This window comes from Lactuca serriola, chromosome 9 (genome assembly GCF_051521515.1).
Source record: "Lactuca serriola cultivar US96UC23 chromosome 9, Lser_US96UC23_V15, whole genome shotgun sequence".
NCBI lineage: Eukaryota > Viridiplantae > Streptophyta > Magnoliopsida > Asterales > Asteraceae > Lactuca > Lactuca serriola.
In genome coordinates, this window is record NC_136416.1 from 40,526,762 (window position 1) to 40,546,238 (window position 19,477).

The 19,477-nt window shown below is 36.8% G+C and overlaps 2 protein-coding genes across 2 annotated transcripts; one reads left to right on the forward strand and one right to left on the reverse strand.

Annotated features, from left to right (window-relative positions):
• The first annotated feature begins 174 nt into the window (after positions 1-174).
• On the forward strand, positions 175-3,616 carry LOC145072518 (Pentatricopeptide repeat (PPR) superfamily protein). Its single transcript, XM_079018961.1, has 2 exons — positions 175-2,743; positions 2,939-3,616. The coding sequence occupies exon 1, from the start codon at positions 263-265 to the stop codon at positions 2,333-2,335; it is 2,073 nt and encodes a 690-aa protein (XP_078875087.1). The 5' UTR covers positions 175-262; the 3' UTR covers positions 2,336-2,743; positions 2,939-3,616.
• LOC145072519 (8-amino-7-oxononanoate synthase) lies at positions 2,486-3,426 on the reverse strand. Its single transcript, XM_079018962.1, has 2 exons — positions 3,082-3,426; positions 2,486-2,998 (listed from the first exon to the last, which is right to left on the reverse strand). Exons 1-2 carry the CDS (start codon positions 3,424-3,426, stop codon positions 2,555-2,557), a joined length of 789 nt encoding a protein of 262 aa, XP_078875088.1. The 3' UTR covers positions 2,486-2,554.
• Positions 3,617-19,477: the final 15,861 nt, after the last annotated feature.

Genomic DNA, 19,477 nt, shown 5'->3' on the forward strand with positions numbered 1-19,477 from the left:
AAGGACCAATTGTGCAATGAATTGAAACCATAAAGACCAGTGGCGTGACTTTTTGCTAAGAAGTCCTCAAATTGCGATATTTTATAAACCATAGGGACCAATTGTGAATTTTGTCAAATAAGAATGATATGTAAACAAAATAGGCTCTTAACCTAAAACCCCCGCTAACAACGAGTAAATGGCAACGGCAGCTTTGTATCTCCGTGAACCCTAATGTACCATGGCACGAAAATGAAGCACAAAGCTTTATTCGCTGCCTCTCATGGCCGAATTGCCCAAAACCCTTTTCAGCAAACATCTCCTGAAACTTCTCAAATCCGAAAAAGACCCAATCTCAGCTCTCTCCCTCTTCGATTCAGCCATCCGTCACCCAGATTACACCCCAACCCCTTCCGTCTTTCACCACATTTTCCGCCGTATTTCACAATCTCCGAAACTCCTACCTCAACTGGCGCGAATTGTAAATTTGATTCAAGCCAAGAAATGCATCTGCTCCGAAGATATCCCATTGATTGTAATCAAAGCGTATTCCAGTAACTCCATGGTTGATCAAGCATTAGACCTTTTCCAAAGAATGACTGAAATTTTTGGGTGCGAACCCGGTATAAGATCTTACAACACTCTTCTCAATGCGTTGGCTGAATCTAATCAATTCAATCGTGCGGATTTGTTTTTTAAGAACTTTAGACGGATGGGTGTTTTCCCCAACTTGGAAACTTATAACATTCTGATCAAACTTTTCTGTAACAAAAAGCAATTTGATAAAGCAAAGGAATTGCTGAATTGGATGTCTGAAAGAGGGATGGTTCCGGATGTCTTCAGTTATGGTACTTTGATAAATGGGCTAGCCAAGGGTGGGGAGATGACCAGTGCCTTGAAGGTGTTCGACGAAATGTTTGAGAGAGAAGTAACTCCAGATGTGATGTGTTACAATATTTTAATTGATGGGCTATTCAAGAAAGGCGATTTTTTGAAAGCAAACGAGGTGTGGGAGAAGTTGGTTAACTCCTCATCAGTCTATCCAAATGTAGGTACTTATAACGCCATGATTGATGGTTTTTGCAAGTGTGGACAATTTCAAGAAAGTCTGAAAATTTGGAACAGGATGAAGGAAAATAATCGACAAATGGATTTGATCACCTACAGCACAGTTATAAATGTGTTTTGTGAATCAGACAATATTGAAGGTGGCATGACAGTTTTTAAAGAAATGATTGCCAAAAATGTGTCCCCTGATGTTGCAATATACAATGCTTTGCTCAACGGGTATTGTCATGCAGGAAAGATTAAAGAATGCTTTAATCTATGGGATCTCATGGATAAAGATAATTGCAGGAATATCATCAGTTTCAATATCTTCATCAAAGGATTATTAGAAAACAAAAAGGTAACTGAGGCAATTTCTCTATGGCAACAACTATTACATGAGAACCCTTCTCTTATAAACCCCACCACTTATGGCATTTTGATCCATGGATTATGCCAAAACGGGTATATAGACAAGGCTTTCACTATTCTAAAAGAAGCACAAGGTAAAAGTAAAAGTAACAATCTTGATGTTTATGCATTTTCTTCATTGATCAATGGGTTTTGTAATGTTGGGAGATTGAATGATGCAGTTTGTGTGTTAGATCTCATGGTTACAAATGGCTATAATCCAAACACCAATGTTTATAACACACTACTCAAAGGCTTTATTCAAGCTCATAAAATTAAAGATGCTATCAACTTCTTTGATAAAATGGCCATAAGGGGTTGTCCACCTACTATTGTCACTTACAATACTTTAATTGATGGATTATGCAAATCACAAAGGTTTGATGAAGCCTATCGACTTGTGAAGGAAATCTTGGAAAAGGGATTAAAGCCTGATATGATCACTAATAGCTTGTTAATGCGTGGATTATGTCAAGACATGAAGGTGGAATTAGCTCTTAAGTTGTTTCACCAAGTTCTTGATAATGGTTTCAAACCCGATGTAATCATGTACAATATTATAATTCATGGGCTTTGTTCTACACGAAATGTTGGATATGCATTGGAGTTGTATCTAAAGATGGGTGACAACAAATGTGTTCCTAATCTTGTTACACTCAACACTTTAATGGAGGGTTTCTACAAAGTTAGGGATTGTATAAATGCATATGTTATATGGGGAAGGATTTTAAAGATTGGATTTCAACCTGATATTATCTCATATAATATTGTTCTTAAAGGGTTATGTTCTTGTCATAAGATGAATGATGCTATTCATTGTTTGAATGATGCTGTGGCTATGGAGATTGTTCCAAGTTTCATTACTTGGAATATACTTGTGAAGGCAGTTTTGAAGTAAGTTTTATTTCATCCTTTGTATATTAAGAGGCATATGTGATTATATGAAACAATTGTTAAGCATCATGATGTTAAATTGTGATTTTGGTGATTCTACATATATCATCAAAACTGTAATGATGCAAAAGTTATATAGCATGATATATCAGTCTGAAGAGTTTAAGATCATACTTTGGGTTATTCACCATGCAAAATATATATAGAATCAAAACATTTCACTTCACTCTTTCTTATCTTGATTTTTTTCTGTGTCTTTACTCTTTGTTTCTGCTAACATTTTCTGTTCATAGGTCAATTGGGTGACAAGACCTATCAAAATTAACCCTAGAATCACACCTTTTCTCCAATCAAATGATTGAGAGATGAAGGAATCGATTAAAGAGATGCTAATCAACCCGATTAATCCAAGGTAAATGTTTCTTCTCGTTTCTGTTCCCACTGTTTGTGATGTCAATTCTTTGATCTTTTCTGCTTCTCCTTTTGCGATTGTTGGGTCAACGGGCTTACTTTGACCCAAATTCTTGAAGAACAATCCTTCGTTTCTTTCATTCTCGAAACGAACTTCAAATTCGTCTAACTTCTTTTGATTCTCCTCTATCTCCAGCTTGCTTGATTCCGCTGATTCTTCAAAAGCTTGCATTTGGCTCTCGATATTCCCCATTATCTGTAATTGATGAAAAAAAAACAAAGAATACCAGAGTCAAAGTCGGTGAAACTCGGCGTACGTTAGTATATGAAGTGACAAACCCTAAGACTGGCTTCTTCGAGCTCCTTGCGTGCGTTTTCGCCGACTTGATCAAACTCGGCGTTAGCTTCTTCTGCAAATTGCGTAAGATAATCGGATCGTTCATCTAAGAAATCGGTGAGACGGACTTTTTGGGCTTGAAGCATTGCGATTCTCACTAGAAGCTCCTGCTTTTTGGAATCGCCTTCGTCGGAGGTGGTATTGGGATTTTCATCGGAGTTTTTGGATTTGCGTAAGAACAGCCGTGAGTGGTGGTGGTTCTTGATGGGTGGATCTGTTCGGTAGAAGAAATCATGCTTTGTTGATGTAGTGAAGGTGGTTGTTTGTATGGATTGCAATGAAATCATGGTGTTTTTTTCCTTCTCTGTTTCTGTTTCGAAGCATTTTTGGACCTCTTATCACCACCTTACGTACATTATCTAAATTTGGTGTTGGAGTGTCTATTTTCCAGAGCAATTGTTAGTAAATCCAGAACACCAATGATGTGGTTGGTTTGTATATTGTTGTGGATTTAACCAATGAAGTTTATGTTTAATATCTTGTTATTGTACGTAATAAATTTTTATTTATAATAAAAATTGATAATTTATTTAATCCATTAGAAGTTTAGAAGCATTAAATTTTAATAATTTTCCTATTATAACAATTATATCCAACCTGCTAAAGCATTCAACAATGACATATTTCTAAGCAAATGACATTGTAGCAAAACAAGCTATTGTCTTTGGCTCGACTTTATCATTGAAGTAAATTTTTTTTTTTTTGGTGCAATAGGTCATTGAACTCTTAATCTTTGTATCAATTTCGTCATTTTCGTTAAGAAATCAATTAGTCCCGTTAAGTTTGATGACATGGCAGGCCATATCGGACGCCATTGCCATGTCATCGCCTTCAACCTCTAGCAACCTATATTTTCTCATCTTTCTTGTCTTCAACCTTCGACTTCTACCAACTACCACCATCGCCAACCTTCCTGCCCATCTCAAGACAACACATATAATGTTCGAGCTCTCTATTCTCCTAATTTTTCATAATGCAAACTCAAGAACACACACCTACATTAGGTCTAACTTCTCACTTGTCTCTCTATGCGTTTTTGATTTCTAGGTTTCTAAACTTCATCTATTTTCTGGGTTTAGAAATCTCGGTTCTCTTTCTTTATTGATATACATATGTTTATCTAGTTTTTGTAACACATAATGTAACGCCTGCAGATTCGGGTTAGTCAATTTAGAGATAATAAGCGTTAAAAATGACTTTTTGATAGAAAATTATTTAGGACAAAGAATCTTAACAGAAGTTATAGTATATGTGACAAGGATTCTGTGTAACATCCCAAAATTCGAGGCCAAAAATTTCATTTATAATTAAGTTATTATAAACCAACAGTATAAAAACATCCATAATAACACCCCATGTCAAAACCAAAGTGTCAATAAAACATGTTATCATAAAACAATATCAGAGTGTAATCCCAAAGATCTCATGTGTGGAAAGCATAGTGTGATGCGCTACGATCGCCGACTCCTTTCCTTTGAAAATGAGTACCTGAAACCAAAACTGATAACCGTAAGCACGGAGCTTAGTAAGTTCCCATGTCATACCACATACCATATAATCACATACTGTCAGGCATACCGGGGTGCCCGACCTACCCCATGCTAGGCATATCTGGGTGCCCGACCTACCCTGTTGAGCATACCGGGGTGCTCAACCTACCCCACCGCCAGGCATACCGGGGTTCCCGACCTACCCCATGTCAGGCATATCTGGGTGCCCAACCTACCCAACTGAGCATACCGGGGTGCTCAACCCACCCCGCTGTCAGGCATACCTGGGTGCCCGACCTACCCCATGTCAGACATATCTGGGTGCCCCGACCTACCCTCCGGTCTATCTCAACTGGTCCTGGGGACTATTTCTCCCCCTACCACTACTACATACTAACAAATCATAAACATAATCATACTATCAGACATACTGGGGTGTCCGACCTACCCCTTGGCGCTATCGACCGGATATGGGGGCTATTCCCCCTACTACCACTACCACTATCACATAACATCATATCATGCTAGCATAAAAAAAACATAACAGATAGTGGCAAACCAGACAATTATCACGAAGACAATCAACTCCTACTAGTGGGCCGACATTGTGGCCTTAGACCCACTTCTACTGGAAGGTAACTCACCTCGCACTGCTGAAGCTCTCTGCAGGAAATCCTTCGCTGCTGACCTAGCAACTCCTCGTGCTATCCATATCAAAACATTATCTAATTAGCAATTGGATCTCAAACCATAATCCATAATCCATATTTAGGGTAAAATGACTATCTTACCCCTGGCCCAACAAGATACATAGCTAAGGTCCAAGTCTAAAACCAATAAAGTCCACAACTCCAAAATCCATAAAGGCCCACTAATGGCCCACTATTGGCCCAATTTTCCAAATTAGGCCCAAACCCTTACGTGGGACAACCTTCTATAATCCATTACATACTTCATAACCTTTCAAGAGTCAACCTTGGTTTAAGTCCACATCACAGTCAACACTTTGGTCAAAGTCAACATTCTGGTTGACTCAACTCGCCGAGTTGGTCCATCAACTCGTCAAGCTCCATGAACCAGGAACCCTTAATCGCGATCCAACTTGTCGAGTTCTTCCTCAACTCGATGAGTTCCTCTCTATATCAGAATCGAGACTTCTCATTTGAACTCATCGAGTCCTTCCTTGGACTCGTTGAGTCTTCAACTCTTCAAAGCTCAAAACCATGACCAACTCACTGAGTCATCTCCTAGACTCAAAGAGTTTACTCAATAACAGAAAAGGTTGGGGGACCACGACCCGACTCGCCGATTTGGATGAACAACTCGTCGGGTCACCCTAAGTCTAAATCCATTCAGTTGTTTCCAGTCGAGTTCAATGCTTCTAAATCATAGATATGGTCTCCTTAAGCTAGCATAACACATAAAGTTGCTAACTTTACGTCCATGCATGGTGTTATGAGCTAGAAACACCAAAACCAAGTTATAAAGGAGATCTAGGGCATGGAGAAGGGCCATGGCTCAATAAAGGTGGCAACTTTAAGCTTCATGAGCTCATATGTGCCTAGATATGAAGTCATAACTCCATAATGCACTCAAATCCCGAGAGTGACTTTAAAATGGCCCAAAAGTGACAAAATATTATCCTAAATGAATATCTAAGTGATAGAAAGCCAAGGTATAAACTTTATACCTCAAATGAGTTTGAAATATAGCTTGAACTCTGGATCTACAAGCTTCCTCTTGAATCCCCAAGCTCCTCCTTCCTTCCCAAGCTTCAAAATCCCAAGGAATGGCTCTAGACTCTTCAAAATGGATTAGGGTTTCCTGGCTAGGGCTTAGGATGATGGGGGCTGAAGGTGAGATAAGGAAATGAGAGTTAAGGATTAAATAAGGTGCCAAACCCTAAAAAATTTAGGGTTTCCCTTCCCAACTCCAACTCGTCGAGTTGGGTCTTCCAACTCGTTGAGTTAGTCCTATAATACGTGCGACCATAAAAGTTCCTACACGAGGAGTTGGGCCTTCCAACTCGTCGATTAGGCTCTCCAAAATGTCAAAATCTCTAGAATTTCATTCTTGGAAATCGGGGTGTTACATTATGTACATATAAAGAACGCTAAAATCCGACTTCGAATGAAGAAGTTATGCTTCTTCGAAGTTTCACAATTAAACCGGTATGGCTCTACGTATCTTAAAAATTGAATTTTTGATAAATTACTTTTTAGCCTAAGTAATCTAAACAAAGGTCATAGTATTCGTTAAACCGAGAGCATGCATATAGAGAACGTCCAAATCTGAGTTCAGTAGAGGAAGTTATGATTTTTCGAAGTTTAAGCGCAGTAGTGCGGGCACAGAAATCGAATTTTAGATTAGTTGATTTTTAGCCAAAATGATCTAAATGAGAATTTAAGATCTCATTAACAGGAGTTCAACGATAAAAGGACAGTAAAAAACGGAGTCTATATGTGGAAGTTATGAATTTTACATGGTCATTAGCAGTGCAATCTTCTAATACTATTAAAATATCGGTCGAGAATTAGCCGATGGCGTCAAAAGAAAAGTTGTAGTACTCGGAAATACCTAAGTGTAGATATAAAGAATGTTAAAAATGGAGCTCATATGCGAAAATTATGATTTTTTAAGATCTGCAGTTTTACCTGCGTCAGGTGCCACGTGTCAGCACCAGAGGTGAAAGCCTTGGTGCCTACGCAGGCTCACGACGTGAGAGGCCCCTGGGCAGCCTATAAATGGAGCCAAATTTCGCTCATTTCTTTACACCTTTCTATTCTATTCTCTCCCACCTACCCACCCCCTCCCCCACCACCACCCAAGGTCCCAAGGACTTTCTCTAGCACTTCCTAAGTGTTATTAGTGAAGCTTTGGAGCACCAGAAAGCCCCAAGAAATAGATCTTTCGGTTTAGAAGTTCTGCCCGCATAGAGTCTGAATTCTCGCTAAACCACCTGTAAGTTGAGTTATGCTTACCCTGCTTTAAGTATAACTTATGTTTAAGTTTATTATCGTTATTATGAACCTATAAAATGATTTATCCGTGATTCCAAGTCGTTATACTTATTAATCTACTTACAAAAGAGGTGTCTAGAATGGTCGCGTTGTCTTGGTTGTTGGATTTTAGAAAAGTTATACGTCTAAATGATCCCGCCTCCTAACTATCCTGCCTGGCTGATCCTTACTTGATAGATCTTGAAGTAGACTTTGAGTTAATGATGAATCTAGACTAATAATTAGTCACAAGAAATATTAGACTAAGACTCAATGATAATAATACTAGGTTACGTTGAAGGAAATGACAATTGTTAGGAGCGAAGCGCAGTCTGAGTTTCAAGTCATCACTTTAACAAGTGCATAGTCCATTTTAGAAACATGATTTTAATACAAGTATTAATTAAAGTATTAAATATATGTTTGATACTTTCATTTTATTTACACTTCCTTTTATAGTTTATTTTAGCATATTTAATTCATAATTTAGATAACTTCCATGCATATTTTCCTTTTTGCTATTTTATGACCATTTCAGGTACTTTCTAGTTTCGTGAGCATAATTGCAAATTTTAAGGAGACTAGCGGCGAGGGATCTTTGGGAAGCGATTGGACTTAGAGGACGTCAAGAATATTGGGCTTGATAGATAATGGAGTTGATGCATGGAGTGGGCTTGCTTACTAACTGAAGGCTTAGAGGAAATAAACTTTAAATTTGCAAGATCCATGAGAATTTTCAAGCGTGCGTAGACTATTGATCTGGAAATTACGGGAGCCATGGATCATTTGGCAAAGCCATCTTAGGATTAAAATAAAGAGAACTTGAAGAAAAATTGGCTAGACGCTGATCGGACTCGAACTTGGCCAATGGACTAAGTTGTGGAGGCCCAATACTCAAAGAAGCCACATTCAGATACCACCTGTGCAACCCACCCGCACAGGGTCGCGCACGATATTGTAGGGGTAATTTCGGAATTTCAATTGGAAAGCTATATGGGGAAGGTTGGTGTGTCACTTTTACATCTTCCTTACATTCGATTTGGAGCACTTTCACTGGAGATTTTGAAGACTTTGAAGGCTAAGAACACTTGAAGAACATCATCTTTAGTCCACTTTACTTTAGTTTTAGTTTCTTGAGTTTAGCCATGCTAGGCTAAACTAATCTTGGTTGAATTTGGTGAAATCGTTTGATTGTTTGTTGAATGTTGAAGACTCCATGAACTTGTTCTTGAATCTTTATGAGAATGTTTTGTGTTTTGATATCTTGTTACTACTTGTATCTTTTTATTCATGAGTTTAAATGTGCTTGTGGTGATTAGTTGGCTAATTTCTTGATTAAGTAAAGGATCCTCAAATTAGCAAGCAAAAAATGATTTTTGTGTTGGTTTTACTTCACACAATCATAAAAACATTTTCTCTAACATGGTAGTGAAAGCATTTGACTCCTCTTGGATTTGGTGACTTTTTGGTTTTTAATGCTACTTGACTTTCACTAATTACATGCTTAATGGAAATTGTGACTTTGACTAAGGAAATTGTTATGAGCTTCTCTAACCATTTTAACAACTAAGAAAAGTCTAGGTAACCTCAAGCTTCTTGGATTACTATAGCCAAATTAAAGATTTAAAACAAGTATTGCATAATTGGATTATAATGATATGTTCATCAAATGTTCAAGTGAGGAAACCTTAAGTAACAAATTTCTATCTTATTGATTTTACATCAAACTCTTATTTTTGTTGAATTGTCTATTTAAATCTTAGTTTAGCTCTATTTTTATTTCAAATATTTCGAAAGAACAAAACCCCCCATTTTTATTTTTATTATCATTTTACAAGTACTTTTGCAAAGAGATTTTTGTTGAGTAACAAATTGAACCAATCTTCGCGGATTCAACCCCTTTACCACTATACACTATTTTATGTAGAATATTTAGGGTTATTAATTTTGTTGGCCTCGACAACCACCAATGCTTATGTGTGAGATATTTGATATTACCTGAAATACGTGTTAAGAACATATTTGATAATATATGGTGATTTAGGACTTACAGAGTAAACCTAAATGAATTAAGATGAATATCGGGTAGTATCTCCTTAAGAGTGCGGGTGAGATATACACGGAGACTAGAACTCTAAAGTTTATCTTTGATCCGTGAGCATGGATTCGACATAGTCATTCGTCCTTAGTCCAAGAGTATGAATTGGTCATAGTCATTTTTCAATAACCTGATAGCATGGGTTAGACATAGTCATTCATCCCTAGTCCGAGAGTATGGAGTGGGAATTTTCACTTTCCATTGATCCGAGAGCAAGGATTAGACATAGTCGTTCATACCTGATCCAGGAGTATGGATTAGGTAAATACATTCATTTTAGATCCAAAAGTATGCATCGTGTCTTTGTGAGGATCGACGGGGTGGGGTAAATTGCTTATATGAGGTGAAATTGTATCTTGTGAGTTCACATATATATATATATATGTGTGTGTGTGTGTGTGTGTTATAACATCGTGGGAATGAAATCTCTATGTACTCACTAGGTTTCCCAACCTAACCCACTCAGTTTATTGTATCACGGGTAGCGATGTTAAAGATACATTCTACTGAGAGATTCAATGAGTATTAGGCCACTAATTTAATTACTGTAAGGCTTGTAATATTTCGTTATGCTTATGTTTCTTTATTGACAATGACATCCCAATGTTTTAATATAAAGAAAAAAACATATCTTCGAAAATGCTTTGATAATATAATTATCATGTTTTGGGAACAAATTCCACAATATTATTCTTCAAAAAGGATACTCTGATTTTTAAATAAGCATAAACAAATAAGGCTTTTCCGGCCTTGAAAATTGGGGATGTCATACACACATCGTGTGATATCGCATATGCAAATTGGTTCTTGAACACACATAAAAACAAGATTTCTTGAAATTGGTGGTTCATCTTCGATTTGCAATCTTCAATTTGCAGGTCCAAATGATTTTCAAGAACATCATGTTCATATTTGGGTTCAAGCACATTTCATGCTTAGATCTGGGTTCAAGAACAAATCCTTAAAATAGATTTGGAAACAAGTTTTTGGAAATGAGCTTCAAGAACAAATATTCATGGGGGACAGCAGCAAAGAGAGAGAGAGGGTGGGGGATGGGTTTATTTCACCATAATCATCATTCTAGAACTTTAGTATCTTTCAAGGAAGTCCCAACATTCTTGCTAACATCTCATAATCATGTCCATGGAAAAGTTGATCCAGTTCAAAAATCTGAGATATAGGTTTGTTTCCAACAGAAGATAAGTCATAGAATTTGAATAGTAAGAAGAGGGCTCAAAGTCCAAAGCAAAATTTGAAATTAAAGAGTTAAGAAGCATTGTTTTGTGGGCAAGGGAAGTGCACAATAAGGAAGAAGGGAGTATTTAATGCAGCTAAAGAAAAAGAAAGTTCAAAGTCAAACACATAATTAGAAATTGTGTCATCATTTTTAAGTACGAATCTAGAATGAGAGTCAAAATCAGAAACCAAATCAAATACTAAATGTGTATATTAAACCAGCGACCAAATGTGTAGACCCAATTAGGGCTCGTGTTTCATAAATGGATAGTTTTAGAGTCGTTAGGGTTCCATATCTTGATTTAGATTCCATATCTTGACCCAAAGTCAAACTTGGTCAAAAAGTCAATAGTCAATGGTCAAAGAAAGTCAAGGTCCACATTATGTTGATTACGCCCTGCGTACTCCATTTGTATGCATTGCGTACGTGACTTCAGCCTTGTATGTGTTGCATAGCACTTGGGAATGCGCAGCGTACCCAAGCCAGCATTAAGGACTTACTCCCTTAAGATCCTTCCTCCAAAGCTCATATCTAAACCAAAATAACATCCTAAATCATAAAGTTTCCAACTTTATTACTTCGCATGGCTAGAAAGAGTCCAAAGTCAAACCCTAGTCTCCTAAATTCATAAAATGGCCTACAAATCATGCATGGGTGAAATATAACCGCTAAGATTTGATTTTTATGCTAATAGAATGTCACACCGCAGGCTGGGGTGACGGAACATGTCGGGTTGTGCGACTTAGTTCATGGATCGCTAGTAAACTAAATATATAACACAAGTACAACGATAAATAAAACAACATTTGTATTATATCTTAATCTTTGAATACATGGTTCGATAATAGTATAGTACATGAATTGCCTTGAATAGATAGGTGTACATAAAAAAAACTAGTAATCTAGATAGCCTGAAATCCATGACTAATCCAACGTCTGAATTGCTTGATTACTGATTCCCTGAGAATAGATGTAATTTTGAGGGTCAAAGCAAGGTTGGTGAGAGTTATAGGTTTTCTTCTAACAGTAGTAATACATTTAAAAATGTTCAAAAAGTATTTTCTTTGTAAGTAAACCATACTTAAAATTGTGTTTGTAAAGAGTCATTGAATAACAATTGAAGACCAAAAGATGGCTTTGCATAAGTAAATCCATACTTAAAACTGTTTTGTAGTTAGAGAAACCATAAGTAAATCCATACTTAAAACTATTTTGAGAGAAACCAAGCCCATGGTTTGTAGTGAGGGAGAGAGTGAGAGAGAGAGAGAGAAAGAGAGAGAGAGAGAGAGAGATTCTAGTTAATTTTTATAGTGAATCCTATAACCAAGCTATACTGAATGTACCCCTACAATGCTTCATTGTACGTCGTAGTAATGATAGTAGACACTTTATCACCCACTTCGATTGATCGGTTGAGGTTGTAGCTAGCAACCGCAGGTGGAAACGTCAACCCCGTATAGATCTATACATACGTATCTCGCTCGGAATATTAACAGTTATAGTAGTGTGGGTATGTGATGTTTTAGAATTTGCTAATGAATAGTGTCTCACTGTAAAGCCCTTAACTAACGTACGTGAATAGCTCTCAGCCATAACTTGTATGTGAATAAGTCACTAGGTGTAATGAATTGAATAAGTTATAAAAGTCGAGTATGCTTAGTAAGTAGATACGTAAAAGTGTAATGTAACCGCTTTTATAAAGAAGTACGTTTCAAAGTAGTGATCATAAGTACATGTATAAACTCTAATTTATAATACATATAACTTGTATAAATATTTATTTAAAAATATATATGCATGCATGGTAATAGTTTGATCTTTGAAATGCTACAAAGGTGGAAATGTCACATATCATATATATATATATATATATATATATATATATATATAACATCCGGAATTTAGAAGGCCAATTAAGAAAAGATAATCTTCAAATTAAGAGGCAAACTCGACGGGTTCGACTGGGTTTGGGAAACCCTAATTTTGGGATTTTGTACCCTATTTAAACACCTTAAACCTTACGTGTTGGCCTCATTTCCAGCCTCCAAGTTCCTAAAGCCTAGCCTCGAAACCCTAATTCATTTTTGAAAGGTTTGGAGCTAATCTTGTGCATTCTTGGTGAGTTTGAAGAAGAAGAAGCTTAAAGGAAGAGCAAGGACGTATTGGAGGAGAGTAGATCCAGAAGTTGGGCTTCATCTGAGGTATAAAGCTTCAACCTTGTTCATGATATGCTTAAATCTAGTCTTAAGATGTTTTGCTTCATATTTTGGTCCAAGTATGTTGATGGTTGGGATTTGGACGTCCCATTTCGGCAAACCCTTCAGATCTACGGTCTTGAGGGGACTTCATGGCATAAAGGTGCCAGATTTATGGCCATGGAAGTCCCATGCAACTTCTAGACCATCTTTTTGGTCTTTTAAGCCCTATTAGGTCACGCATGCGAGTAAAGATGAGAGCTTGACGTGACCAAAATTTCCCTAGAGTCCAAATCTATGACCTCATGGTCTATCTTGAAGAGTTGGTGGTTTTTGGGTTAAGATTTAAGCACTTTAGGATTAGGGTTTGAGCTAAATCTCATTAGGGTGGGTATTAATGGGTAAAGTTGGAAACTTTACCCTTCTAGACGTATTTCCAGCTTAGATCTAGAAGATATGGCCTTAGACTTAAAGAATAAGGGCTTAATGCATTAAGTGGGTTTGAAAGACTGAAGAACTCGACGAGTTCATAGAAGAACTCAACGAGTTGGGTTGGGATTGCCCGATCCTGATGAAAAAGGAGGCAACTCATTGAGTTTTTGGGAAACTCGATGAGTTGGGTCAGGATTTCACGATTCTGTGGATAATGGAAACTCGACGAGTTGAAGGACAACTCGATGAGTTGAGTCAACTCGGGCGTTGACTTTGACTTTGAATTTGAAGTTGACTTTGACCTTGACTTTGACTTTGACAAAGGTTGACCCTTGAAGGGTTATGAAGTATGAAGTGGTTACTAAGGGTTGTGATATGTAGGGGTTTGAGTCGACCCGATCACGGGGCAGAGACGTGTTGGGTTTTGAGCATTCTAACACTCCTATGGTGTACATGCAACCCTATAAACCTTGGATCTATGTTTTCTCTATTATACATGCAAATAAGAACTTTCCAAGGCTTTAATCCTAACTAGCATACTATGAGGCAACTATACTACAAAGACTAGTTAGATGACATACCTTTTGGTGTAGCTTGATGTCTTCAAGCTTTAGGAGCTTAGCCCCAATAGTGTGGAAGCCTCAAGTGGAATCACAAATCACCAAAACACCTTGGAATAACCTTGGGAATAAGGATACTTTTGTTCTCTCTTAGTGAAATCGGCTAGCCCTCACCCACTCTAGTGCCAATTTCACCAACCAATGACATCTTTATATAGTGTGGAGACTAGGGTTAAACCCATGACCTTTCATTTCATATGATCCATGGGTTAAACACTCCATGGACTATCCATGAAAGCTTATCTCAACCTAAATGAACTTGGCCCATTCCATATATATAAGAGTCCATATTTAATTAGTTCATTTTGATCACTTAATTAATTCTAAATTAATTCTTGATCAATACTAATTAAATAATATGATTCCATATTAATATATTAGAACTTATAATATATTAATATACTATTCTCAAAAGATTATCCATATAAATTGTGTCGGTGAAGTGCAACCCAAATGGACCATGCCGGGTCAGGTCAAGTACATACCAAATATAGTTATGGACTTAGACATTAATCCAACAAGACGTTCAGCTATCATCCGACACTTGAGGTGAGTTTCCTCCTTTTTGAACGAGTCGAAGGCACCAATGTCGACCCGTATTTATGATTGTATGTTTTCCGGACTATGGTTAGTTGTCGGGTGGTGCCTGAGGAATGCTTATATGGTATGTTTTTCGGACTACGGTTCGATGTCGGGTGGTGCCCGAGGAATGTATGCATGTTTAGTTATACTTTTTGTCTGTGTGATAATTGAATGTGCCTGGATAGGGAAGTGAGTGTGGGCGGAGGATCGTATCTCACCACTAGCTGAGTGTGGACGGGGTTCCATATCTCATCATTAGTAGAGTAAGGGCGGGGCCTATGATAGGCGAGGCCTTAGGACTGGAACACATGGTACTGAGTATGTTTTCTTTAGGTGCTAGTGTGAGTATGTGACTTTGATTGTATATGTATAACAGGCAAGGCCCATTAACAGGCGGAGCCTAGAATAGACAGATCTGTATATCGAGCAGGGATCGATGCCAGGTAGAGCCTGATATCGGGCGGGGACCCAATATATATGCTTATATGTATGGTATGTGGTAGTATGGAAAACTCACTAAACTTCGTACTTACGATTTTCAGTTTTGGTTTTAGGCACTTCTGGTAGCAAAGGGAAGAGCTCGGGATGACTGCGTTGCACACATCATGATGTTTTGCCTGGGATGTTTACTGTGATATTTTGACATATGTTTTGATATGATGTTTTGAGATACTATTACTTGTATTTTGATGAGATGATTATGATAACTATGGTTTTATTATGATTTAAAAACAAAATTTTTGGTCGTGAATTATGGGATGTTTCAATATATATATATATATATATATATATATATATATATATATATATATATATATATATGTATATATATATATATCTGTGTGTGTGTGTGTTTGAAAGACAAAACAGGAAAATCAATATAGAATCCCGATTTTGTTCATGTTTTAGAGAAATTCTAGAAAAATCATTGAGAGTTAGAATTAGGATCCGTAAACTCTCAAGGTTTAGAAATTGAGTCTACTTTGTTCCTAGTTTTTCCCCTGACCTGATATGAAACCTAACTAAGGTGAAATGATCGCTTTTACAAACTGGTCCGAAAAAGGACTGCAATGATGTGGAATTTTTCAAAAATCATAATAAATTGTATAAAGATCGTATGAATGTGTGCGAGTAGTACCTGAAAAGTTATCGATATGAGCTACTTGCATAGAAAACAATTTTGCAAACCATAGGGTTTAATATGGGAAAAATAGGGCTTCAATGGACCGCAATTGTTCACATAAAATCATAGTGTTTTGTAGAATATTTTTCAAGAGTGTTTTTGCATAAACCAAGTATATGAGCACATGTATCCCTCCCCCCCCCCCCACACACACAAAGTTTATAAAAACTATAAAAAGGGGCCGTAAGCACTCACCTTAATGTATGATTTCCAATTTTGAGGTGAGAATGTAATTTGTTCGAGAAGCACCGTGAGTTAGCACCGATTAGTAACTAACTTTGAATCTGGAAATTGGGACTTGAAACGCCCACAAAATAAATAATAAAACTTGAGTCTAGAAATTGGAAAATACCATAGAAAATGGCGGTAAGGTGGTGGTGTTTGATTTCCAAAAAAGTAGGAAGAAGGGTGGGGCTGTGATGGTTTATAGTGGTTTTGGTGGTGGCTCTTGGTCGAGATAATGAGCATGAAAGAGAGAGCTAGTGAGTGAGAGAGAAAGAGGAGCTAATGGTTGATGAGTTGTGATGGAAATGAAAGGTTTTAGGTTTCTATTTATAGTGAGGAAAGCCTCTCACAAGGCCATGGAACCCATACATTAAAATCTAGTCAAACACCCTTGAATCCCATACCTTGTACTTTTTAAGTAGGAGTACACTATATCAAGAACGAGGGAAATAGTCTTAGACACGTGGGTAAGGCAAGGAGGGAATGGAGTTAGCTAATTTTGGTCACCTCTTGCAAGGATGGTGGGCCATGGTGATGGCACACATAACAAAAAGTCCTAAAAGTCCTTCTAGTTTTGCATTGTTAGAATTAATCTGAGATGAAGAATGCAGAATATCAAGAACAATCAAGAATCAGTCACCATAATATGCAAGTAATCTGATAAATGTTTTGTTTATATTGATTTTGATATGAACATACAAAGAAAACCCTAATCTGGAAAAAACTTTTTATCAAAAACTAACATAATGATTATTTATATGGAACATAAAGTATATACCATAAATATAAAATCAATGTCTTAGAAGAGCTCGATGAAGAACTTCTCCTGTAAAGGCACTATAGGGAATCATAAAATGATTAACCCTAAAAAAGGCTTCCCTAAATAACAAAACATGTCAAATCAGTTTCAATATCTCAAATACTCAACAATCTCCCCTTAGATGTTGAAACTGATGAAGATCACGATTTTCGATCTGCTTGGTATTTCTCCCCCTAAATTGTGAGACTCATCAGCACATGGGGTCTTCAAAGGGAAAAAAATAAATATCATCTTCCAAATACGAATTCTCCCTTGAATAATCATCACTCCCCCTTGAATTTTCAACAAATACCATGGAGAGAATACAGAAAGTTAAGAAAAATCACGAACAATCTTCAAAACCCATCAAATTAGATGAAACAAATCCTTTTAGAATATTCTCAATTCTCAAAAAAAAAAAAAAAAAAAAAAAAAAAAAAAAAAAAAAAATCGGAAAAATAACATAAATTAATTTTGTATTTTTCGATTTTTAAATATTAGACAAAAAGAATGGAGTAAGAAACAATTATTTAGAAGAGTTTAAAAAGAATAACACCAAAGAAAAAGATTAGAATTGAAAATATTTTGGAAAGAATGGGGTAAAAATGGTAAAAATCCAAAAAATTTTAAAGAAATCTGGAGCTAGGGTAGAAACACTTAAATTCTGAAAGAATAGGGACCGGTTTTGAAAATTTTATATCATCTTCGTCGTTTAAGCTGCAGAACACGCTCTGTTGACTATTAAAAGTCAAAATCAAAATTTTCGAGCGCGGGCCTCAAATGTAGAGACAGATTCATTCGTTCCAATCGTCAATTTCCGAATCATCATTTAATTCCGAGACCAGTTAACAACGAAAGAATGCGACTTCGAATTTCGATTCCAGTAAACCCCGAGCAGAAGACTTCTGATTACGAATTGAGTCAAACTACGAGCCTAGAACTCCGAACGCCGAACTCCACGAATGATGCAATAAGATGCGAATCCGATTCCTTCCGAATGTTCGCAGTTGAATAGTGAACAACGAATGCCTCCGAACGTTCGGAGGTATTCGGAGACGAACGACCAATTCCATTATGTGTTACACTTGCGAATCCGGTTTCTGATTTCGTATACGAACAAATCTATAGAACTCCGAACGATTGCAACCCCGAACGATCTGTTCCGATTGCGAACCTCACACTTGTGATTCCGATTGCTCGGAGTAGTTCGGAGATGAACGATCAATTTCATGATCGATTGTCGAGCGCGAGTCCAAAATTCCAAACGCAAAGTTTGTGCGACACCATAGCTGCGTTCAATTGCAAAATGGTTTTGACCCAATATCCCGACAGTAACATCCGTTTGATAATAACTCCGAATCTAACCCCTATTTTTCCATAAAACCGAAGCTGACCCTCCTGTTACAAGACACTGACAATTTCAATCCACTTTTTGCTGTAATGTCAGATTGCAGCCTTCTTTTTGCAAAAAATTGTCCTTTTCACCCATTTTTTCAACTTTTTCAGCTTTTATTATTTACAACCATTAAAAATCAATAAAATTTGATTTCTTCAACAAAATTTCTCATTTTTGACACAAATTTCATCAGCTTTTGTCCCCCCCCCCCCCCTCATAAACGTCAAAACATTTATGAGACTTTTGGTACCATTTAAGATTCAAGATTGAAGTTGGCTTCTTGCACACCCATTTATTTGAAGAAAATTTATAATCTTCTGAAAATAATACCCGTTTTTTAGTTGGAAAACAAAAATTTCCATAGATTTCATTAAACCAACAAAATTCTCTTTTCTCTTTCCTCCAACTTCTAACATATTTAGTTGAAGAAAAAATAATTTTTCTTTGAACATTCTTGACTTTAGGTTTCTGAATCTTTTCACATGCATTAGGTACTTGTACCTTGGGTATCCAAACCTTCTTCAATTTACTCTTGTTCTTCTTCTTCTTCTTTCTTTCTTTTCTGATTTCTAAGCTTTAGAAACAAATGTTGGATTTGAACAACCTCTTCATCTTTCTGATCTGAACATTAGAAGTCTTTCATACACCAACTTTTAGAGTATGATAAATCTGAACATCTTGAAGTATTGACATTCTATAAGGAATCATTCATTCGTAAACATCATCAGAACATAAAAAGTCATATGTTTGAGTTCCAATTGAACAAAACTTCTTCACTTTCATGATTTCAAAATAATTTCTTTGAGATTCATCTTCTGAAGTACCAGATTCAGAATGTCACACTTCTGAAAAACATGAACCACTTGACTCCCTCTCAACAAGAACATCTGGAGTCATTTTTCTTCAGAAATGTAACACCGTAAAATTTAAAACAATTTTTCGCATTTGAAAAACACATTTTAACAAAACCATTCATTCATAAATGTCATAACATCATGTTTTTATTTCACAAAGTGTCTCCCATGATCAAAATACATCCAATCCCATGTGTGTATACGAATCAAGCCAGCGCCTTCCCGCGG

Excerpts from the sequence above, each read along its gene's own strand:
- LOC145072519 (XM_079018962.1), bottom strand. The coding sequence starts at position 3,426 with ATGATTTCATTGCAATCCATACAAACAACCACCTTCACTACATCAACA. Across the intron at positions 2,999-3,081 it reads TCGAAGAAGCCAGTCTTAGG|ATAATGGGGAATATCGAGAG; the intron begins GTTTGTCACTTC and ends CATCAATTACAG.
- LOC145072518 (XM_079018961.1), top strand. The coding sequence starts at position 263 with ATGGCCGAATTGCCCAAAACCCTTTTCAGCAAACATCTCCTGAAACTT.